This window comes from Osmerus eperlanus, chromosome 11 (assembly GCF_963692335.1).
Source record: "Osmerus eperlanus chromosome 11, fOsmEpe2.1, whole genome shotgun sequence".
NCBI classification, from domain to species: Eukaryota; Metazoa; Chordata; class Actinopteri; order Osmeriformes; family Osmeridae; genus Osmerus; species Osmerus eperlanus.
Window position 1 is genome coordinate 17293804 of NC_085028.1, and position 21710 is coordinate 17315513.

At 50.7% G+C, this 21710-nt stretch overlaps 2 protein-coding genes across 3 annotated transcripts in view; both read left to right on the plus strand.

The window, feature by feature from the left end:
• Positions 1-13420, plus strand: part of LOC134028705 (large neutral amino acids transporter small subunit 4-like) — a 23798-nt gene extending 10378 nt beyond the window's left edge. The window contains exons 6-14 of one of the 2 annotated variants that reach the window (XM_062472437.1): positions 5178-5270; positions 5395-5528; positions 5766-5968; positions 7283-7444; positions 7915-8041; positions 8142-8274; positions 8854-8927; positions 8999-9122; positions 9388-13420. In XM_062472437.1, coding sequence (XP_062328421.1) covers positions 5178-5270; positions 5395-5528; positions 5766-5968; positions 7283-7444; positions 7915-8041; positions 8142-8274; positions 8854-8927; positions 8999-9122; positions 9388-9549 — 1212 coding nt within the window. In that variant the 3' untranslated portion in view covers positions 9550-13420. The remainder of the gene's footprint in view (positions 1-5177; positions 5271-5394; positions 5529-5765; positions 5969-7282; positions 7445-7914; positions 8042-8141; positions 8275-8853; positions 8928-8998; positions 9123-9387) is intronic. The other variant, XM_062472438.1, reaches the window with a different exon arrangement.
• Positions 13421-14233: 813 nt separating this feature from the next.
• On the plus strand, positions 14234-21510 carry eif2a (eukaryotic translation initiation factor 2A). The gene is given in 15 exon segments (XM_062472696.1): positions 14234-14324; positions 14814-14883; positions 14998-15069; positions 15192-15310; positions 15528-15627; positions 15800-15882; positions 16052-16125; positions 16854-16998; positions 17332-17448; positions 18453-19027; positions 19384-19464; positions 19467-19502; positions 19787-19921; positions 20636-20701; positions 21080-21510. Coding segments are annotated over 15 exon segments (1767 nt in total). The 5' UTR covers positions 14234-14296; the 3' UTR covers positions 21146-21510.
• Positions 21511-21710: the final 200 nt, after the last annotated feature.

Sequence of the window (21710 nt, forward strand, 5' to 3'; positions counted from 1 at the left end):
GCTGGCACACACACACTGGCACGCATACACACACACACACACACATACTGGTGCACAGACACACAGACACACACAGTTTCTGCACGGACAAGTGAGCACCTATCCTGGAGAAGGCGGGGGCATGTTGGGGAGAGGACAGAACAAGCATAAACCAGCTCAACAGCCTGTGTGTGTGTGTGTGTGTTGCTACAGCTGTTTTGGTCCAGTGACCTAACTGCAGTGAGTTTGGGTTACTGCTGCTGTTGCTCTGCAGTTGTGACTAACAGTTTGTTTAACATCTGTGTGGCCCCTCCCCTCTCCTCTCCTCCCTCTCCTCTCCTCTCCTCTCCTCTCCCTCTCCTCTCCTCTCCTCTCCTCTCCTCTCCTCCCCTCCTCCCCTCCTCCCCTCCCCTCCCCTCCTCTCCTCTCCTCTCCTCTCCTCCCCTCCTCCCCTCCCCTCCCCTCCCTCCCCCTCCTCCCTCCTCCCTCCCCTCCCTCCCTCTCCCTCCTCCCTCTCCTCCCTCCTCCCCTCCCCCTCCCCTCCCTCTCCTCCCTCCCTCCCCTCCTCCTCTCCCTCCCCTCTCCTCCCCCTCTCCCCTCCCCTCTCCTCTCCCTCCCTCCCCTCTCCTCCCCTCCCCTCTCCTCCCTCCCCTCTCTCCTCCCCTCCTCCCCTCCCCTCTCCCTCCCCTCTCCTCTCCTCTCCTCTCCCCTCCCCTCCCCTCCCCTCCCCTCCCCTCTCCTCTCTTCCCCTCCCCTCCCCTCCCCTCTCCCCTCCTCTCCTCCCCTCCTCTCCTCTCCTCTCCTCCCCTCCTCCTCTCCCCTCCCCTCCCCTCCCCTCCCCTCCCCTCCCCTCCCCTCCCCTCCCCTTTCCTCCCCTCTCCTCTCCTCTCCTCTCCTCCCCCCCTCCCCTCCCCTCCCCTCTCCTCCCCTCCCCTCCCCTCCCCTCCCCTCTCCTCCCCCTCCTCCCCTCCCCCTCCTCCCCTCCCCTCTCCCCTCTCCTCCCCTCCCCTCCTCTCCTCACCCCTCTCCTCCCCTCCCCTCCTCTCCCCTCCCCTCCCCACTCCCCTCCCCCCTCCTCCTCTCCCCTCCTCTCCTCTCCTCCCCTCCCCCCTCCCCTCCCCTCCTCTCTCCTCCCCTCCTCTCCTCCCCTCCTCCCCTCCCCTCTCCTCCCCTCCCCTCCCCTCTCCCCTCTCCCCTCTCCCCTCCCCCCTCCCCTCCTCCCTCCCCTCCCCCCTCCCCTCCCTCCCCTCCTCTCTCCTCCCCTCCTCCCCTCCCCTCCCCTCTCCTCCCCTCCCCTCCCCTCCCCTCCCCTCTCCTCCCCCTCCTCCTGTTTTGGCAAACAAGGTGTCTCCCGCCCTTCCTCTCCCTCTCCCTCTCCCTCTCCCTCTCCCTCTCTCTCTCTCTCTCTCTCTCTCTCTCTTTCTCTCTCTCTCTGGTTGCACACTCAGCACTCTCTGGCCCAGCTGCAGTGAACAACCTGAAGCTGAGGGAACAGCATGTTCTCAACAGTCCTGACTGCTGCTACACCTCCCCCTCCCTTTCCCTCTCTGTCTCTCTCTGTCTATCTCTCTCTTCTTCTCTCTTAGAGTATTGACCTAGGTCTCTCCCCAAGTGAGCCATTTCACCTTCCTCAAACGTTTTTTCTCACTGTGACCCCACCCTGTACACACACACCAAGCCCCTCCCTCTGTTCTCTTTCACCCTGGCACGTGCAGCTGTACATTTTTCTTTACTGGTCTCTCTCTATGTCTCTCTCTGTCTGTGGACCGAGGGGTATGTTTGGGGAGTCTGGTTTGGCTGTTATCTATGTGTGGGTCAGTTAAGAGATGAAAGAGAGAGAATCAAGAAGAGAGAGACATGAAAGGACAGAGAGAAGAGAGAGAGAGAAGAGAGAGAGAGAGAGAAGAGATCACAGATACGTAAGTATGCTGTCTGTATTTTGTCAGAGGATGGTTGTCACGGTTACTCTTGTCTCCGCTGACCGGCGGTGATGACAGCGTTGACTCCAGTCAGGACCGGTCCAGACCGCCTTGGTTCTCTTCTACCGGCATTTTCATTTCATTTTTCATCTCCCTCTTCCTCTGTTAATTTCTCTCCTCTTCCTACTCAGTCGACTTTCTCTCCTTGTCTTTTATTCCTTCTCTTCTGTCCATCCTCCTTCTATAGCCGTCACCCCCGTCTCAGCGCAGAGAGCATCTTTCCAGTGTCACAGAGAACAGCCCTCATCTCTCAGACTGACCCTCAGCCTGTAGACCCTCATCTCTCAGTTATGTCTGTGATGACTCAGGTCCAGAAATAGAGCGTCATTCTGTAACTAAAACACAAAAACACTCAAACACACACACTCAAACAAACACACACCCACACACACTCAAACAGACACACACACTAGGCCATCTGTACCCACTCTGTCTGTCTGCCTGGAAACAGCAGAGTCTGGGCCCTCACTTCTCCTCAGGCTCACTCATCTCTCTGAACACGCACTATATAACATCTATATCCTACATCTATACAACTCTCTCTGAACACACACTATATAACATCTATATCCTACATCTATACAACTCTCTCTGAACACACACTATATAAGAAAAAATCTCCCTGAACATACTACCACCATCAGTTTGTTGTTTTGGAGAGCAGCATTTGTTAAAGAAGTAGATGGCATGATACAGGATATGGAAGCATGTGATTGAGATCAGGCAGGTAGCTACCTGTTCCCAGGTGAGCTGACACCTGGTCATTAACGCTGGCAGACGTTACACTGGTCTCTGGTGACGGCTGACAGGAACCTTCTCTGTGGGGGATTCAAGGAGCGTTGATTCTCCACTATAACATTGAAATTATCATTTTAGCAGATAATGAATATATTATCTATAGTGTCTCTCAGTTTCTCTCTCTTTCTATCTCTTCATCTCTCACTCATTCTCTCTTTTGATCTCTCTTGTCTCGTCTATGTCTCTCTCTCTCTCTCTCTCTCTCTCTCTCTCGGCTGAAGAGGGTTTGTTTCAAAACAGGATGTGAACCTGTGTGGTTTGTGAAATGTGCTTTTGGAACTGCGAGTTCAGCACGTTACTGAATCTAACCGTTCACATCGAGGAATGCTGTTGTGACCTGACTTGTGTCATGCGGTAAAGCTTCCAGCAAGAACAAGTCTATTCAATGCAGCTTTGAAATACTGGTTTACCTTTTCAAATGGTATCGCTCTAGATAAGAGCGTCTGCTAAATGTAAAATGTAAATGTTATGTTACCTTTTTAACGTGTTCCTGTTAATTCCTTTACCCCAGGTAAATATTTATCTACCTATACCATCTACAAATAAATATTTATCTATATTTGTATAAATCTATATATCATAGGTCACCCTTCACCCCTACAACAGTATAAGAAGTTGTTGTGAAGGGTGACCTCTAGAGGTCACAGTGATGTCATAGAGGTCAGGTGCTGAGCTTCTGTCTACGATACGAAAGAGGAAGTTGAGATGTTAAGACAGGAAGTTGAGATGTGGAAACAACTTCCCTAGAAAACAAGCATGTCAGGAGACATTCCCTATGAGTTGGCATGGCCGGGTTTCAACAAACACACACATGCACAGACACACACATACACACCCGTCAAACACACTCACACAAACACAACCCCCTCCCTCACACATACACACACACTTACACCACACTCACACTCAAACCAAGTTGTCCTCCTGGTTACTATACCAGGTCTACAGGTCTGCTGGTTACTTGGAGTGTGACCTGGGAACAGGATGACTAGAGGGATGGATAGAGGGATGGATGGATAGATAGAGGGTTGGATGGATAGAGGGATGGATGGATGGATAGAGGGATGGATGGATAGATAGAGGGTTGGATGGATAGACTCAGGGTGAGAGAGAGAAGGTTTAGTAGAACTGTTGAGTCTATGATCCATGTTAGCATAGTAGAAAAGTTCTTTGTTTCCCTCCCTCCCTTCTCTGGTATCTTCCCCCTCTCCCCCCACTCTCATAACAGAGGCTTCTCCTGTCGTGTGCTAGCATTAGAAATATCCCATCCCATGATCCTCTCTCTCTCTCCTTTCTCTCTTTCCTTCTCCCACTATGTATCTACTATCCCTCCCTCTCCCTCTCTCTCCATCTCCCTCTCTCTCTCTCTCTCTCCATCTCCCTCCCTCTCTCTCTGTCTCTCTCCATCTCCCTCCCTCTCCCTCTCTCTCCCTCTCTCTCCATCTCCCTCCCTCTCCCTCCCTCTCTCTCCCTCTCTCTCCATCTCCCTCCCTCTCTCTCCATCTCCCTCCCTCTCTCTCCCTCTCTCTCCATCTCCCTCCCTCTCTCTCCCTCTCCATCTCCCTCCCTCTCACTCTCCATCTCCCTCACTCTCCATCTCCCTCGCTCTCTCTCCATCTCCCTCCATCTCCCTCTCTCTCTCTCCATCTCCCTCCCTCCCTCTCTCTCCATCTCCCTTCCTCTCCCTCCCTCTCTCTCTCCCTCTCTCCATCTCCCTCCCTCTCTCTCTCTCCATCTCCCTCCCTCTCTCTCTCCATCTCCCTCTCTCTCCCTCCCTCTCTCTCTCCATCTCCCTCCCTCTCTCTCTCTCCATTTCCCTCTCTCTCTCTCCCTCCCTCTCTCTCTCCCTCTCTCCATTTCCCTCTCTCTCCCTCCCTCTCTCTCTCCCTCTCTCCATCTCCCTCCCTCTCTCTCTCCATCTCCCTCCCTCTCTCCATCTCTCTCTCTCCATCTCCCTCTCTCTCTATCTCCCTCCCTCTCTCTCCATCTCTCTCTCTCCATCTCCCTCTCTCTCTCTCCATCTCCCTCCCTCTCTCCATCTCTCTCTCTCTCCATCTCCCTCTCTCTCTCCATCTCCCTCTCTCTCTCTCCATCTCCCTCCCTCTCTCTCCATCTCCCTCTCTCTCTCTCTCTCTATCTCCCTCTCCATCTCCCTCTGTCTCTCTCTGCAGTGTGAGGGTGGGTGGGAGGGAGGGAGGAGTGCATGTTGTGTTAGAGACCCTCCTAGTTACACTGTCAACAGCTCTGACAGCGTATTAACATTGCTCACTGTCCCAAAGTTACAAAGAGAACATTTCAGTTTGTTGACGTTTGAGATTTGTTTACAAACAGTGTGGTGCACTGAAGTCTCTTTCCTAATAAGTCTAACATCTCACCTCTCCCCCCCCTCCCTCCCTCCCCCCCCCCCCCCCCCCCATTCAGCTGCCAAGCATGTTTGGAGACCTGCGCTCCACCTTCATTGCTCTCATGATTGGCTCCTACGCCTCTTCAGCCGTCACCTTCCCTGGGATCAAGGTGAGGCTGTGTGTGTGTGTCTATGTGTCATACATGTGTGTCTGTGTGTCTGTGTGTGTCTTACGTGTGTGTGTGTCAGTGTGTGTCTTACGTGTGTGTTAGTAACGTTGTGGTGTCCCTGCAGGTGATCTATGACCTGGGCGCCACGTTCATCAGCATCCTGCTGGTGTGGGCAGGCTGTGCTGGCCTTGTGTTCCTCAACTGCTTCTTCAACTGGCCCCTGGAGCCCTTCCCCGGCCCCGAGGACATGGACTACACGTAGGACACACACACACAAACACGTAGGACACACACACACACACGTAGGACACACACACACACCGTCCTTCCAGACAGGAAGTAGTAGCAAAGCGAGAGATCCAGAGGCTTTGTTCTGATTCACCTGGATTTAGTTGATGTTATTCTTACTTTTCTCCCTCTCTGTTTCTCTTCCGTCTCTCCTCTATCTCCCCCCTCCCCAACCCTCGCCTTTCCCCCTCTCCCTCCCTCTCTCAGGGTGAAGATCAAGTTCAGCTGGCTGGGCTTCGACCACAAGATCACAGGGAAGCAGTTCTACCGTCAGGTGACGACGGTGGGACGCCGTCTGAGCGTGGGACACTCCATGAAGCAGCACCCGCGGGAGCTGGCTGTGCAGGAGGGCAACAAGCTGTGCCTCTCCACCGTCGACCTGGAGGTCAAATGCAAGGCAGAGGAAGAGAGTGAGTGTAAACACGAGGGAGGGGGTCAGGTGGCTGAGCGGTGAGGGAATCGGGCTAGTAATCAGAAGGTTGCTGGTTCGATTCCCCGGCCGTGCAAAATGATGGTGTGGCCTTGGGCAAGGCACTTCACCCTACTTGCCTCGGGGGGGAATGTCCCTGTACTTACTGAAAGTCGCTCTGGATAAGAGCGTCTGCTAAATGACTAAATGTAAATGTAAACACACAGCTGTCTACATCCTGCTCTGTTGATAGTGTGTGAAGTGTAGCTCAGCCAAGTATCTACTCTACTGTAGTCTACTGTACTCTGTGTTGAAACAGTGAAAGAGTAGAAGAATCTCTACTGTATGTTGATTGTGAGGGAGGGTACACTAGTACAGCAGAGTACAGACAGTGTTTTGGTCTTCGACGCCAGCTTGTCTGATGAGAGCTGTCATTGGCTGAGAGGTCAACGAGTCCAACATCTCGTTCGGAGAGTTGCCAGCCCCCTACCCCCCTGTGCCGTGCCCTTTGCCTGTACTAACCCAGATCTGTACGATACAATTATCCCCAGAGACACCCAACTGTCCTGAAACACCCCCTCTCCACCCCAACCACCCCCTCACCCTCTCAGGGTTGTGAACCTGGGTCAGGACGCTCCACAGGGGCTTGTTGGGAGCAAGCCGACCGTGGAATCGGTTCGGACCGCGTTCCAAAAATCCCTGCCCGGCAGGCCAGCGGTGTGTGGGTCATCAGGAGGGATGAAAGGGGGTGCTGGGGTCAGGGGTCGCGCCGCAGCCAATCAGCAGGCAGCGGGAGGTCGTTACGGAAGTAGGGGCATCAGCTGGACTTCTACCAATCAGGAGGTTTATTACTGGGAGGCCCTTTGGCCCAGTTGGCTTGGCTCCACACACACTGACACACATAAACAACTGACACACGCACAAGCTAACACACACTGACACACACACACAGACCACACACTGAAATGAAGAAACATACACATAAACAGCCACATGCACACACTCACTCACTCACTGTGCAGCTGCTGGAGGTGCTAGATGCTGTGCTGGTCTCTCCTGGTAGTGAGGGCAGGTGTGTGCTGGTCTCTCCTGGTAGTGAGGGCAGGTGTGTGCTGGTCTCTCCTGGTAGTGAGGGCAGGTGTGTGCTGGTCTCTCCTGGTAGTGAAGGCAGGTGTGTGCTGGTCTCTACAGGTGCTTCCTCCAGCTTCATGATCGTGAGGCCCTGTACCTGCTGTGTGCCATGTAACATGGTTTTAACCCCAGTTATGAGACACTTCTAGTGGTTTAACCCTCTCCCCCCCTCCCCCCTCTCCAGCCCAGTCGTTCATGAAGAGCATCTTCAGTCCTATCTTCATGCTCAGCCTCATCACCATGTGTGTCACCCAGCTACGCCTCATCTTCTACATGGGGGCCATGAACAACATACTGGAGGCTCTCACAGACGGCGACCTCACAACAGGTGTGTGTGTGTTTGTGTGTGTGTTTGTGTCTGTGTGTGTGTGTCTGTGTGTTTGTGGGGGTTCTTCCTGATGTGGGAGTGAGTGGCGCTGCGTTGCTTCAGTCTAACTCTGTCTGCTTCCTGTTTCCTCCTGCTTCCTGCTTCCTGTTTCCTCCTGCTTCCTGCTTCCTGCTTCCTGTTTCCTGCTTCCTGTTGCCTGTGCAGTGCAAAGGATGGAAGTGGGTAAGGGTTCAAGCAGAGCTAGATGAGCTCAGAGTTCATCGATTCCCTTCGCCAGCCACCTCTGTCTCTGGCATAGATTCACGCTGTCTTGTAAAAGCATCACATTTTCCTAACTCACTCAGTACTTCAGAAACTCCTCTCCTCCCCGCCTGTTAACCTTCTTCTAAATAGTGTTATCATAACTGAGCGTTTCTGATTAACTTTCTCCCTCTCTCCTCCCCCCTCCTCCCTCTCTCTCCCTCTCTCCTCCCCCTCCTCTCCCTTAGTGAGCGTGTACACGTCCATCTTTGGTGTTCTGCAGTTGCTCTGCCTCATCACCTCTCCTGTGATTGGCTACATCATGGACTGGAAGCTCAAAGACTGTGAGGATGGAGATGGCAAGGATCTCAAAAAGTGAGTCTCACACACACTCACACACTCTGATGAGCGTGTCTAGTATGTCACTTCCTGTTGAACTCATGTCCCCCCCCCCCTCCCTCCCTCCGGTCGCCAGGGAGCCTGGAGCTCCCAAGAGGAGAGACAGAACCATCCAGAAGATCACCAATGCCACGAGAGCCTTCATCTTCACCAACCTGCTGCTGGTCTGCTTCGGAGCCACCTGTCTCATTCCCAGCCTGCCTCTGCAGGTAGAGAGGGAGGGAGGGAGGGAGGGAGGGAGGGAGGGAGGGAGGGAAGGATTCGTTGATTTAGTACAAAGTCAGTCGGTCAGTCATGTGATATGACCTGTGTCCAATCATCAGTATTTTAAGACATGTCTCATCGACAAACACGTTCCCCTGAGAAGAGAACTACTCATGTTCTAGACAGATATTTTCTAGTTCTGTCAGGGGTTCTACCAGCACAGGAGGGCATCGTTCTGCATGCGTTCCTCTGACTAGAACCCTTGCAGAACCAAAGGCAGGGCTGCAGATACTGCAGCTGAGAGGACTGTGAAGCGCTACACTGACACCTGGTGGACACAAAGAAAACTGCTGCTCATTTATCAACTGGTGTGGAAGCGCATCCGACATTATTGACGTTATTCATTTACCAGATGCTTGTATCTAGTGACACACACAGTGTGAAAGTAATATACAAGGATCATAAGTGCATGTTGTAACTTTATTGTGGTGGTCTGAGTCAGTATTTAGCAGCTGATCCAAGACAGAAGAGGAGGAACAGTGTTGCAGAGCAGGAGTAACAGAATTCTCCTTCTCTGCTCTCAGATCCTGTCTTTCGTTCTGCACACCATCGTAAGAGGCTTCATCCACTCTGCTGTCGGAGGCCTGTACGCCGCTGTGTAAGTATCTCAGGGTGTGTGTGTGTACACGTGTGTGTGTGTGTATCCTGACCGTGCTGTGTGTGTCTCAGGTACCCCTCGTCTCAGTTCGGCAGTCTCACAGGGATGCAGTCCCTGATCAGCGCTCTCTTCGCTCTGCTGCAGCAGCCCCTCTTTATGGCCATGGTGGGCCCCCTGGAGGGAGACCCCCTATGGGTGAGACTGAACTCCCTCACACACCTCTCCTCACCCTCCCTCCTCACCCTCACATACTCCTCCTCACCCTCCCTCACCCCTCCTCACCCTCACATACTCCTCCTCACCCTCCCTCACCCCTCCTCACCCTCACATACTCCTCCTCACCCTCCCTCACCCCTCCTCACCCTCACACCTCAACTCTCCTTCCCTAACTTACGATCTCACTTCCTCCGTTTCCCCGGATGGCTGATGTCATATCCTGCTTCCTGTCCCGTGCGTGCAGGTGAACGTGGCTCTGTTGGGGCTAAGCATGCTGGGATTCTGCCTGCCTCTCTACCTGCTCTGTCACAGCCGACACCTGCGGCGCCTGCAGCGCGAGCGCCAAGAGGACCCCAAGATCTACGTCCAGATCAACACCGGCAGCAAACCTGAGGCCTCCGTCTAGACCGGGAGGAGGGAGGAAGAAGAGAGAGGAAGAAAAGAGAGGGGAGGAGAGGAGGAGAAAGGGGAAGAGGTGAGAGGAGGAGAAAAGAGGGAAGAGAGGAGAAGAAGAGAGGATGAGAAGAGAGAAGAGGAGAGGAGGACAGAGGAAATGGGGTTAGATGATGATGCGTAGCTGATTCCTCCCCTCCTCCAGCCTCTCAGTCCGTCTGCACTTGCACTCAGACGATACTCTCTCACACTCCTGGGGTCGTACATTCCCCCTGTCCACACACACACACTCATTCACACACACACACTGACTCAGACAATGCTCTCTTACACTCCTGGACCCGTACATTCTCCCCATAAACACACACACGTCCACTGCCAATCAATGAACCCGGGACAGTATCACACCCTGACACGTACTGCACACACACACCCTCTGGAACCTTCTACACTGTGAAACTCCTGCCACACACACCAACACACGAGACACTGGATCTGAAGGTCAACTGTCAGCGTGGATCTCACCTGTAACATGACCGTGTCGTCGTCCAGAAACATGCCACGCCCTACACTGCACCTGGAAGCTCTACATGCCACGCCCTACACTGCACCTGGAAGCTGAGGAAAGAGAGAGAAACTTAACTTGAAAATATCTTTATCGGGCAGTCAAAACTGCCAGATAGACACCAGTTACATCACAATAGCCGTTTTGGATCCTACCTACTCATATATATAGAGAGAAAGAAAGGGAAAGAGAGGGAGAGAGAAAGAGAGGGAGAGAGAAAGAGAGGGAGAGAGGGAGAGAGAAAGAGAGGGTAAACTCTCGTGGTAAACAATGACTCTTTCTAGTCATCTGCCAACTCTGCTAGTCCACCACAAAAGAAGAGAACCAGACAATGCCATTGGTGGAGATGCCAAGTCCAGCACAATTACAATTTTCCTGTCGCTCTCCAAGGTGTTAATGACAGCAACAATGTTGAGGTTCTCTGATTGGTTCATGTGTCTCTGTATCTTGACGCCTCAGCTCCTGATTGGTTCGCGTCAGTCCCTCTTTGTGCCATGGACTTCCAATCAGATCTCTGAGTTCACAGTTGCCCCCTCGCCATTGGTGGCAGTCCTGTGAGTGAGAGTGAATTGCTTTCAATCGACGCCTCTGGGAGTCAGGGGTGCTTCAATGCTAAAACGTGAGACTTCGGGGGGACGGAGGAACGCCACAGTGATGTGGTGGAGACACCCTCCCTGTGCTGGACAGGGTGGTGGAGACAGACAGACAGACAGACAGACAGACAGACAGCTGTGTTAACCTGTGTTGACCCTCGAGGCCTGCATGCTGCAGCTTCTCCAGGACTCGGTACCTCAGTGTCGAGGCTCCACACGCATGGGGAGATGTGCTGTTGTTACCAGCAATAATGTGCCACAGTGAGATGACACAGTGCACTGCTAGGCAGGGTGATTAAGCAGCAATGCATGTTACTGTATAACCACACACACACACACGTACTGTACACACATGGACACACATATACTGTCAACACATTCTGCACACACATTCTGTAAACACACGCATGCACACACACAGTTTGTAAACACACACACTATAAACACACACACAGTTTGTAAACACACATACTGTAAACACACACACACAGACTTGTCATGGCAGTCTGTCTCGACAGAGTGTTTGTTTTATAAATGTCTTCAGATTAACGGATTATATTGCATCAGGTAGCCTCCTTAAAAGTAATCTTTTTTTCTTTCTTTTTTTTTGTTTACAACTGTATTTACTTGCAATATCGATTACAATTGTGTAATGATCCAGTGGCAAATGTTGTTTAGTGTAATGAGAACAGTTTGTCAGGTTAAATGATGATTTGAGTAGCTCGATGGCCAGGAGACGGTGTAAAGCATGATGTGTTTTGAAGAGAGACTCTCTTCCTGAAACTGAGATCCATTTTAGCCTGGATTCTCTTCAGCAACAGGTGCTTCTGTGAGGGGCTGAGCACATCTTTGTTTCTCCCCCCCCCCCCTGCCCCCCCACCTCTCTCTCTCTCGCTCACCGAGATCCTGTACGCACACACAAACAGTGCAAGAATGTGTCTTTGTGTACTGTGACGTTTTATCAACAAACAAGGTGCTTTTTAATTAGAGGAACTTTTAATCTAATATAGGGGCATTTATTGAGTCACTGTACCATATCGGAGGGTATTTACCTAGCATTTGAATATAATGTAACCTGGTAAGAATCTGTATTTTTATATTTATATATTATACCCAGTCTAACAGAACTGGAATTTGGTAACCACCTTTATCGATATAGATATAAATATCTCATTATTTTATCAAATCTCATTCATTTTTAATATAAACACTCCACTAAGTATTTGGTAATTACGCACAACTTTATATTTAATGATATGGTAAATACCACTGTAATATAGAGGTACTGCTTAGTGGCCCCTGTAGGGTCCCACCCACACACCTCAAACTAGAAACTTGAATCTGCTTCTACAATCATAGCAGGAGGTCGACCAGGGTCCTGGGGAGCTCGCGTCTTAGATTCTGCTCTACGTTCTTGTAACTGTGGGCTCAGGGGCTTGAGTCAGAGAGAGAGATACTGATTGGCATTTAGTCTCTTCTGTTTGTGCTCAGCGTAACTCACAGAAGCACTTCCAAAGACAGCCAGCACCCTGTAGAGTCTCTCTGTGTTCAGATGATTAGATGTGGATGAAGGCCTTTGCTGTTACAACCACCCACCCTCCCTCCCTTCCACCCTCCCTCCCTCACCTTCCATCTCTCTGGCTCCTCCACACCCTGCTAACACTCCAGAAATACTGCCTGAAGACCTGTTTCTCTACCCTCACACAAACACATACAAATACACACACACACACTGAGAGACAGCGATAATATTTCCCAAAGCAGCCTTGATGAATGGTTAGACTGTAAGTGTGAAACGAGTGGCACACATGCACCTTACACTTCCTACTCTAATAACCTCAGTAAAGTCTGATCGACTAAAGCAGAACGACAGGTCCATAGACTCAGTGAACCACATGCTAGTCCTGTAAGTCTCACAGAATGTATTCCCAAGCATCAGCAAACAAACGCTTTTTTCGAACACGAGAGAGACGATGGGATGGGAACAATAACGTTATTTTTTCATACTCAGAGAAAAGTTCAGTGCAGGGCGTTCAGATCTCAGTTAAAAGAACACACCCACACACACACACACACGGAACAGAGAAACAGGTCTGGGCTTTTTTAACAACCACAGTTGACAAACGGCACGTGCGATCCTGAAAGGACGGTTTCCTTTACAGCTCGTCTGTCTGGCTGTGGAGATCAACCACGGCGTCTTAACCACACCGCAGTACAGAACTTCAGCAATATGAATGTGGGGCTGACACGTTTCAGTCCCTTCGAATGATAATGAATCAGCACTTTTTACACTGCCATAAACCTTAAAGTCTCCCTCCAGTCCAATGCCATTCACTCACCTTGCTTTCCTGTCACGTAACTTGACTGTCCACCAACCCGGGCATCAGGATGGATCGACTGTTGCTAGACTGATCGATGCATTGATTGAGTGTTGGTTTTTGGATTGAGGTTTTTTTCATGATCGTGCGTCGGAAATATACCTGTTAGTGGTTGGGGATTTCAGCTGAAACACCAACTGCTTCTCACTGACTTTTTTTTTCTTCTCTTAAATGTACATTTTATTTGTGGTTTTTACTTTTTTCATTATTGGTGTTTTCGTGTCAAATCGTCTTTTATATAGTGTATATTTGTTCTCATTTTGTCTTTCACGATATAGTCATTGAAATGTTGAATCTTTGTTTAGACTGAAGAAGAAACGATCAATATATGAATAAAATAAAAATAAAGAGTAAATGTGTAGGCCTACTTTGTTTTTTTGTCTTTTGGTAGTTTGGGTGTAAATCACAAACAAAACAGTCCTGTAGCCTAATCGACATTCATGGTCACACGTTTATATTTCCATTTCTTCTATATTCACTCAAACGGACAAAGTGACCTTGTGTGAGTAACGAACGTTGCCGTGTGTAGGCCTACTTTACTGTGATTTCGTAATCACGGCTAAATCCAATTATTTGCCAGATAGGAGGGCATTCCACCGCTAAAGGACGAGGCCAGTTTCATAACAGACACATTCCTACGCGCTGCTACTGTGTTCGTTATTAGTCAGATGACTGTCTGCCGTCCAAAATGATATGAAATTATTTATTTTTTGAAGACACTGGCAGTGCAGTTGTGATTACCTCCAGTAGAGGGCGGTGCACCGGCACTCAGAGACACAAACCCATACTGGATTGAAATTCCTTCATAACTGAACTTCGTATGGGACCATCATCAAACTTTCTTCATTAATGATTCCAATCCATTACAAAGAACTTAAGTTAATAAAGTAAATACAAATAAAATATTCTAAATGATTGACACAGTTCAGTTGTGTTTAATGTGTAGAGTACTGTCATCCTTGTGGTGACTCGACGGGAGGAAATAGTTTTTTTGTGCTTGTATGGCTCTAGTCAAAGATAAGAGCACACTTCCGCTTTTTCAGAGCATAAACAAATTTCCACAACAGATTAAAAGAGTGTGTGGAATAATAACAACATTCCAAATAAATGTTAACTTAATAAATAGTTATTCTTTACTTGTTCACGATGATGACAGACATCACACGCCCCTTCTTCTGAGAGATTTTCCGCATTTCCTTCAGCGGATTCCTTTTCCGGTACATCATGGCGCCCCCCACTCCACTTTTAGCAGGTGGGATATTTCATAGTGCCGTCAACTCACTGCGTTTCATGTTTACGAACTTGTTCAAATGTGAACCTTGTTTTAGCGCACAAAACACATTCTACGAATGTCACAAAATCTAAAGATCAACGTTGTTGAGTAATTAGTGGATGCAACCTTATGCTCTGCAGTCAGTAGCTAGCTCTTTAGCCTGTCAGCTATGAGTATGATAGTTAAAGCCAGCTAGTTTACACGTAACTACCGGTATCTATGATTCAACCTGAAGTATATGATATTTAAAGGGTGTCAACTAACTTGGAATAGATGGTCTTATCTATAGCCACTACTACGTGGCTAATTGGTTGTTGATAAACGGCACAACTCAGTGATTGTAGGCTAATCTGTAGTTCAAGTTAGGAGTGCCGAGTTGTACCCGTGCTTTTGAATGGCTGTCTACATCTTGATATGGGACAAGGTCCTGGAACTATTGCATGTAAAAGCTTGCTGTTGTGATTTTAGTCCGGGGATCGGACGGGACGTCACTGCTCCGCGGACCGCCAGCCTGTGAGGAAAACGCTAGTTTTGAAAGGTAACAATACGTTCTTTAATCCCCTATTCAATTTACGTCCTTATTAATTGAATTACAAACCGACATTATACATTTTAGTAAAAGTTTATATTTTTGCACACCTTCAATTATCAGGGACACCCGGCAAGGTAAATATCAGGATTTCAGCAAAGATGGGACATTGTTTGCATGGTGCAATGGCGAAAAGTAAGTACATTTGTTACAATACTACAAGGTGGAAACCTAATTTAAACCATATAACAAATGTATGCGGTAATTAAAGTTGATTACGTTTAGATCTGTACCATTCACAACTCGTTGTCTCCCAGGGTGAGCGTGGTGAAGACTTCTGATGTCTCGCCAGTCCGGTCGTTTGATCTCCCCAAGACCTCCATGTTGGAGTTCTCTCCTCTCAACTCTGTACTGGCCACCTGGCAACCGTACAGCAGTAAGTCTAGTGATGCCTTGTATGGCATCTGGGATTGAATGGTTATGTGCAGTGTCCTTACATATGACACACTGTCGTTAATCAAGGAAGCTATGCTAGTGTGCATAGAACAGCAGATAGCTAGCTTTGCAACTGGAAGTTGTGCATCTTAGATTATGTGAATAAACAGTATTAAACATTCTGATGCACAGGTTTGAGTCTCATGTTGTGGTTCTAGAAACCCAGGACAACCCTCAAGGAGATGCTAACTTGCAGTTGTGGGATCTGCAGAATGGAGCCTGTCTCAAAGCCTTCTATCAGAAGAAGGTGCAGGGTTGGTGAGTTCTCTTCCAAGTTCTCTGTCTCGTATCTTGGAAACAACTGGAGATCAAACCGTCATTCCTGTTGCCGTGGTTATTACTGTTAGGAACAATCTGTGTGAAAATACAGTTTACTATGTCATCGCTTGTGTTTTGAATTCCATCGCATGGATTTTGTTTTGAACCCCAGGTGTCCCAGCTGGACAGATGATGAGAAAATAGCTGTCAGGAGTGTCAACAACGAACTGCACTTCTTTGAAAACAATGACTTTGGTAAATATCTTGCCGTACGGTTTCTCCTGAGTGGCATCCTAACACAATATTTATACACATCCTCTGGAGTACTGTATTTGCAGAGTATCTTAGTATTTGGAGTAGTAGTACCATCATGGTGGAAACTTAACCACGACAAAAATATAATAATGACTTTGTGTTTCTGTAGGAACTATCGCCAATAAACTTCACTTGCAGAAAGTATCAGAGTTTGAGTTGTCTCCAGGAGCCCAGCCCTGCAAGGTACCACTGTATCTCACACTGTGTGTGTGTGTGAGGCGTGTGTGTGTGAGGCTTGTGTGTGTGAGGCGTGTGTGTGTGAGGCGTGTGTGTGTGAGGCGTGTGTGTGTGTGAGGCGTGTGTGTGTGAGGCGTGTGTGTGTGTGAGGCGTGTGTGTGTGTGAGGCGTGTGTGTGTGAGGCGTGTGTGTGTGAGGTGTGTGTGCGTGTGAGGCGTGTGTGTGAGGTGTGTGTGTGAGGTGTGTGTGTGTGAGGTGTGTGTGTGAGGCGTGTGTGTGAGGCGTGTGTGAGGTGTGTGTGAGGTGTGTGTGAGGTGTGTGTGTGAGGCGTGTGTGTGTGAGGCGTGTGTGTGTGAGGCGTGTGTGTGTGAGGCGTGTGTGTGAGGTGTGTGTGTGAGGCGTGTGTGAGGCGTGTGTGAGGCGTGTGTGAGGCGTGTGTGAGGTGTGTGTGAGGTGTGTGTGTGAGGCGTGTGTGTGAGGCGTGTGTGTGTGAGGCGTGTGAGGTGTGTGAGGCGTGTGAGGTGTGTGAGGCGTGTGAGGTGTGTGAGGTGTGTGTGTGAGGTGTGTGTGTGAGGTGTGTGTGTGTGAGGCGTGTGTGTGTGAGGTGTGTGAGGTGTGTGTGTGAGGTGTGTGAGGTGTGTGTGTGAGGTGTGTGTGTGAGGCGTGTGTGAGGTGTGTGTGAGGTGTGTCTGAGAGAGACAGGGTGTATCTAGATGTGTTTCCCCGTGTGGCAGGTGGCTGTCTACGTTCCTGGCAGCAAAGGAGCACCCTCTTTCGTTCGGCTTTACCAGTACCCCAACTTCGGAGGCCCCAACTCGGCACTCGCCAACAAGAGCTTCTTCAAATCAGACAGAGTTGCTATGCTGTGGAACAAAAAAGGTTGGTCAGAATTAGAATTCATCCATGAAAAAGATTTGTTTATTTAATATATTCATTAATTTCTTCAACAAACCACTGCAGCGCTCGTTGATGGCAAACCAGCTTTTATTTATTTATGGTGAGATCTGTGTTTCCATCGTTCAACATGGCGACACACACGTTTATATTTAATTCTCGTGAATCGCTCATCCAAACAACATGACAAATTAATCCATTCAATCAACAAATTCATCCATCAGCAGATTCACCCGTCCACGGAGGGTGTAGCAGTGTGTAGCAGTGTGTAGCAGTGTGTAGCAGTGTGTGTGGTTCTGACCCTGTGTGTGTCCCCAGCCACGGCGGTGCTGGTCACAGCCAGCACGGAGGTGGATAAGACCGGGGCGTCGTACTACGGGGAGCAGACGCTGCACTACCTGGCTATGAACGGAGAGACCGCCGCGGTGCAGCTGCGTGAGTCCCTCCCCCCACCCTCCCCCACCATCCCAGACCCTCCCCCCCACCCTCCTCCACCATCCCAGACCCTCCCCCCCACCCTCCCCCACCATCCCAGACCCTCCCCCAGACCCTCCCCCACCATCCCAGACCCTCCCCCACCATCCCAGACCCTCCCCCCCACCCTCCCCCACCATCCCAGACCCTCCCCCCCACCCTCCCCCACCATCCCAGACCCTCCCCCAGACCCTCCCCCACCATCCCAGATCCTCCCCCAGACCCTCCCCCACCATCCCAGACCCTCCCCCCCACCATCCCAGACCCTCCCCCCCACCATCCCAGACCCTCCCCCAGACCCTCCCCCCCACCATCCCAGACCCTCCCCCCCACCATCCCAGACCCTCCCCCCCACCATCCCAGACCCTCCCCCCCACCATCCCAGACCCTCCCCCAGACCCTCCCCCACCATCCCAGACCCTCCCCCCCACCATCCCAGACCCTCCCCCAGACCCTCCCCCACCATCCCAGACCCTCCCCCCCACCATCCCAGACCCTCCCCCCCCACCATCCCAGACCCTCCCCCACCATCCCAGACCCTCCCCCCCACCATCCCAGACCCTCCCCCCCACCATCCCAGACCCTCCCCCCCACCATCCCAGACCCTCCCCCAGACCCTCCCCCCCACCATCCCAGACCCTCCCCCAGACCCTCCCCCCCACCATCCCAGACCCTCCCCCAGACCCTCCCCCCCACCATCCCAGACCCTCCCCCCCACCATCCCAGACCCTCCCCCCCACCATCCCAGACCCTCCCCCCCACCATCCCAGACCCTCCCCCAGACCCTCCCCCCCACCATCCCAGACCCTCCCCCAGACCCTCCCCCCCACCATCCCAGACCCTCCCCCCCACCATCCCAGACCCTCCCCCACCATCCCAGACCCTCCCCTCCCAGTATCTCCCCCCCAGTTGTTTCAGGTAAACACGTCCGCAGGAAGAAGCTAATATGTGCGTGTGTCACCCAGCTAAGAACGGGCCCATCTACGACGTGGCGTGGAGCCCCTCCTCCTCCGAGTTCTGCGTGGTGTACGGCTTCATGCCCGCCAAGGCCACCGTCTTCAACCAGAAGTGCGACCCGGTGTTCGACTTTGGGACGGGTCCCAGGAACGCAGTCTTCTACAGCCCCCAGGGCCACATCCTGGTGCTGGCCGGCTTCGGGAACCTCCAGGGCCAGATGGAAGTGTGGGACGTCAAGAAGTACAAGCAGGTGTGCAAACCACAGGCGGCGAACTCCACCCACTTCTCCTGGTGCCCCGACGGCGAGCACGTCGTCACGGCGACCTGCTCCCCCAGGCTGCGGGTCAGCAACGGCTACAAGATCTGGCACTACACTGGTGCCGTGCTCTACAAGCAGGACACGCCCCCAGGGGCAGAGCTCTGGCAGGTGCTATGGCAACCGTTCCCTGAGGGGGCGTTCCCCGAGAGGCCGGTGAAGTACCAGGCGGCACCCAGCGAGCTGGGAACCACGGAAACCAAGCCGGCCCAGGCGTACCGGCCGCCAGCGCTGCGGAACAAGCCTGTCACCGCCAGCTCCAAACTGGTGCGTCACCTGCCGAGACTGTCTGTCTACAGTCTGTCTGTCTACCTGTCTGTCTACAGTCTGTCTGTCTGTCGGTGTACCTGTCTGTCTGTTATCTCAAACAGCATAACTGTTTCATACTGAAGTTGTCTCTGACAGCATGATAACTGGTTCACACTGAGGTTGCCTCTGACAGCATGATAACTGGTTATCCTGCCGTTATCTCTGACAGCATGATAACTGGTTATCCTGCCGTTATCTCTGACAGCATGATAACTGGTTATCCTGCCGTTATCTCTGACAGCATGATAACTGGTTCATACTGAGGTTGTCTCTGACAGCATGATAACTGGTTATCCTGCCGTTATCTCTGACAGCATGAGGAGGAGCCTCCACAGGACATGAGGCCCGGAGCCACGGGAGACAAGCCTCTCTCCAAGACAGCTCTGAAGAACCAGAAGAGAAGAAACGAGAGGCCAAGAAGGCAGCCAAACAGGTGAGGGGAGGGAGGGAGGAAGGAAGGGAGGGGGGGAGGGAGGAAGGGAGGGAGGGAGGGAGGGAGGGAGGGAAGGGAGGGGAGGGGAGGGGAGGGGAGGGGAGGGGAGGGGAGGGAAGGGAGGGGAGGGAGGGAGGGGAGGGGTGATGGGAGGGGAGGGGAGGGGGGGGGGGAAGGGAGGGGAGGGGGAGAGTGGAAGCCAAATGAAAATTAAAACGAACAGTTAGGAAGGTATGTCAACTGAACAGGATGGGCAGTTAAACTCTAGTGTTCTGTGCCTCCAGGAAACCAAGCCAGAGGTCCCAGAAGCCCAGTCTGAGCCCAAGTCTGAGCCCAAGTCTGAGCCCTGCCCGGCCAGCAGCACCCAGGCCACCTCTGGTGACCCCGAGCTGGACAAGAAGATCAAAAACCTAAAGAAGGTGAGTGGGGGAGAATGAGATGTTGGCCTGTTTGACTTCACAGGGCTGGCTATACACCTTTGTGCTGTGTGAGAGAGAAAAGGCCCTTCCAGACCTATGATCTCTCATGGCTTTTCGCTGTGTCCAAGTTCAAGTATGTTGATCTTTGGACACTGAGCTGTGAGGATTACCCGTGATTATAAATCATTTCCCCTGATGTTTTTGCACTGACTTCCCTGGTCCCACCCAGTCAGTTGTGCTTACATCAGGTTCAGTCTGAACACATTTACCAGCATGCTTTATATCCCAGGACTGTGCGTGTGCTGCTGTGTGCTGCTGTGTGCTGCTGTGTCCTGCTGTGTCCTGCTGTGTCCTGCTGTGTCCTGCTGTGTGCTGCTGTGTGCTGCTGTGTGCTGCTGTGTGCTGCTGTGTGCTGCTGTGTGCTGCTGTGTGCTGCTGTGTGCTGCTGTGTGCTGCTGTGTCGTGCTGCTCTGTGCTGCTGTGTGCTGCTGTGTGCTGCTGTGTGCTGCTGTGTGCTGCTGTGTGCTGCTGTGTCCTGCTGTGTGCTGCTGTGTGCTGCTGTGTGCTGCTGTGTGCTGCTGTGTGCTGCTGTGTCCTGCTGTGTCCTGCTGTGTGCTGCTGTGTGCTGCTGTGTGCTGCTGTGTGCTGCTGTGTGCTGGATGAGCGCTAGGAAAGGCTTGGGAGTGACGTTATGTTGGTTTGTTTTTATTTCAGAAACTGAAAGCTATAGATGAACTGAAAGAACAGCAGTCATCTGGGAAACCCATGCAGAAAAATCAGGTAGGAAGGTTTACTGATGCATGATATTAGTGGTACATGATTTAATGATAAATGATAATAAATATATACACATTGCTTTTATTTTTTAGCTCAGTGGTAAAGTATTAGACTGTAGATCAATTCCCATTGCACGTCGCTTTATCTACAGTCAAATACTTTACCACTGAGCTATACCCATCCCCCCCCCAATAATTATAATAGTAACTTTTATTTATATATCGCTTGATGATGATTTAGTGAGAAATTTAAAAGTGAAGCTAGTGAAACCTGATGACAGTATCTGGGTTTTGTGAATTGAGCGTCTATGAAAGGCTCAATTCAATGTCTTCTGTGAGACATCAAACATTAATTTTTGTTTTTTATTTCTTCATCCACAAGCTTGACAAGATGGAGAAGGAGCCGCAGTTGTTGAAAGAACTGGAGGATCTCGAGTTAGGAGTCTAGAACCTTCCCTCTTGGGTTCAGGATACAACAGTTCAACGCCACTCATCAGATAACAGACAGTTTGGATGCATCTGGGATGTTCTGGCCAATGCAACGCACTCCAAACACACATTTCACTTAATGTCTCATTTCTTAACCATAATCATTCTTTTGAGCCGTATTCCCAAGAATTAAACAAAATACCATCCAAGGTACTATTGCTATGCAATGTATGTACAGACTTAAAAGCCAACAAGGCTCTGTGGTGTTCAGAATTGGATTGTACATATCCATTTAAAACTTTATTTTTTTCCAGCAGGCCATTTGAAAACTACATTAACGCTTGTTTGAACACAATAAATTGTTCACATTTCCTGAAAGCAAAACGTTTTTTTGGTGTCATGATTTTAAATTAAGGTTGATAATTTCCTAAAACTTGAACCATATGTTAATACATAGACATATTGTGATACATAAATGGTTGTGCTGTGCGAAATTAAAACCCCAAAGCGAAATTATTTCTACACTGTAATAGGCTACTGATATTATGAATAATGTTCAACGCTCCCCTGCTCATTGGTAAGAC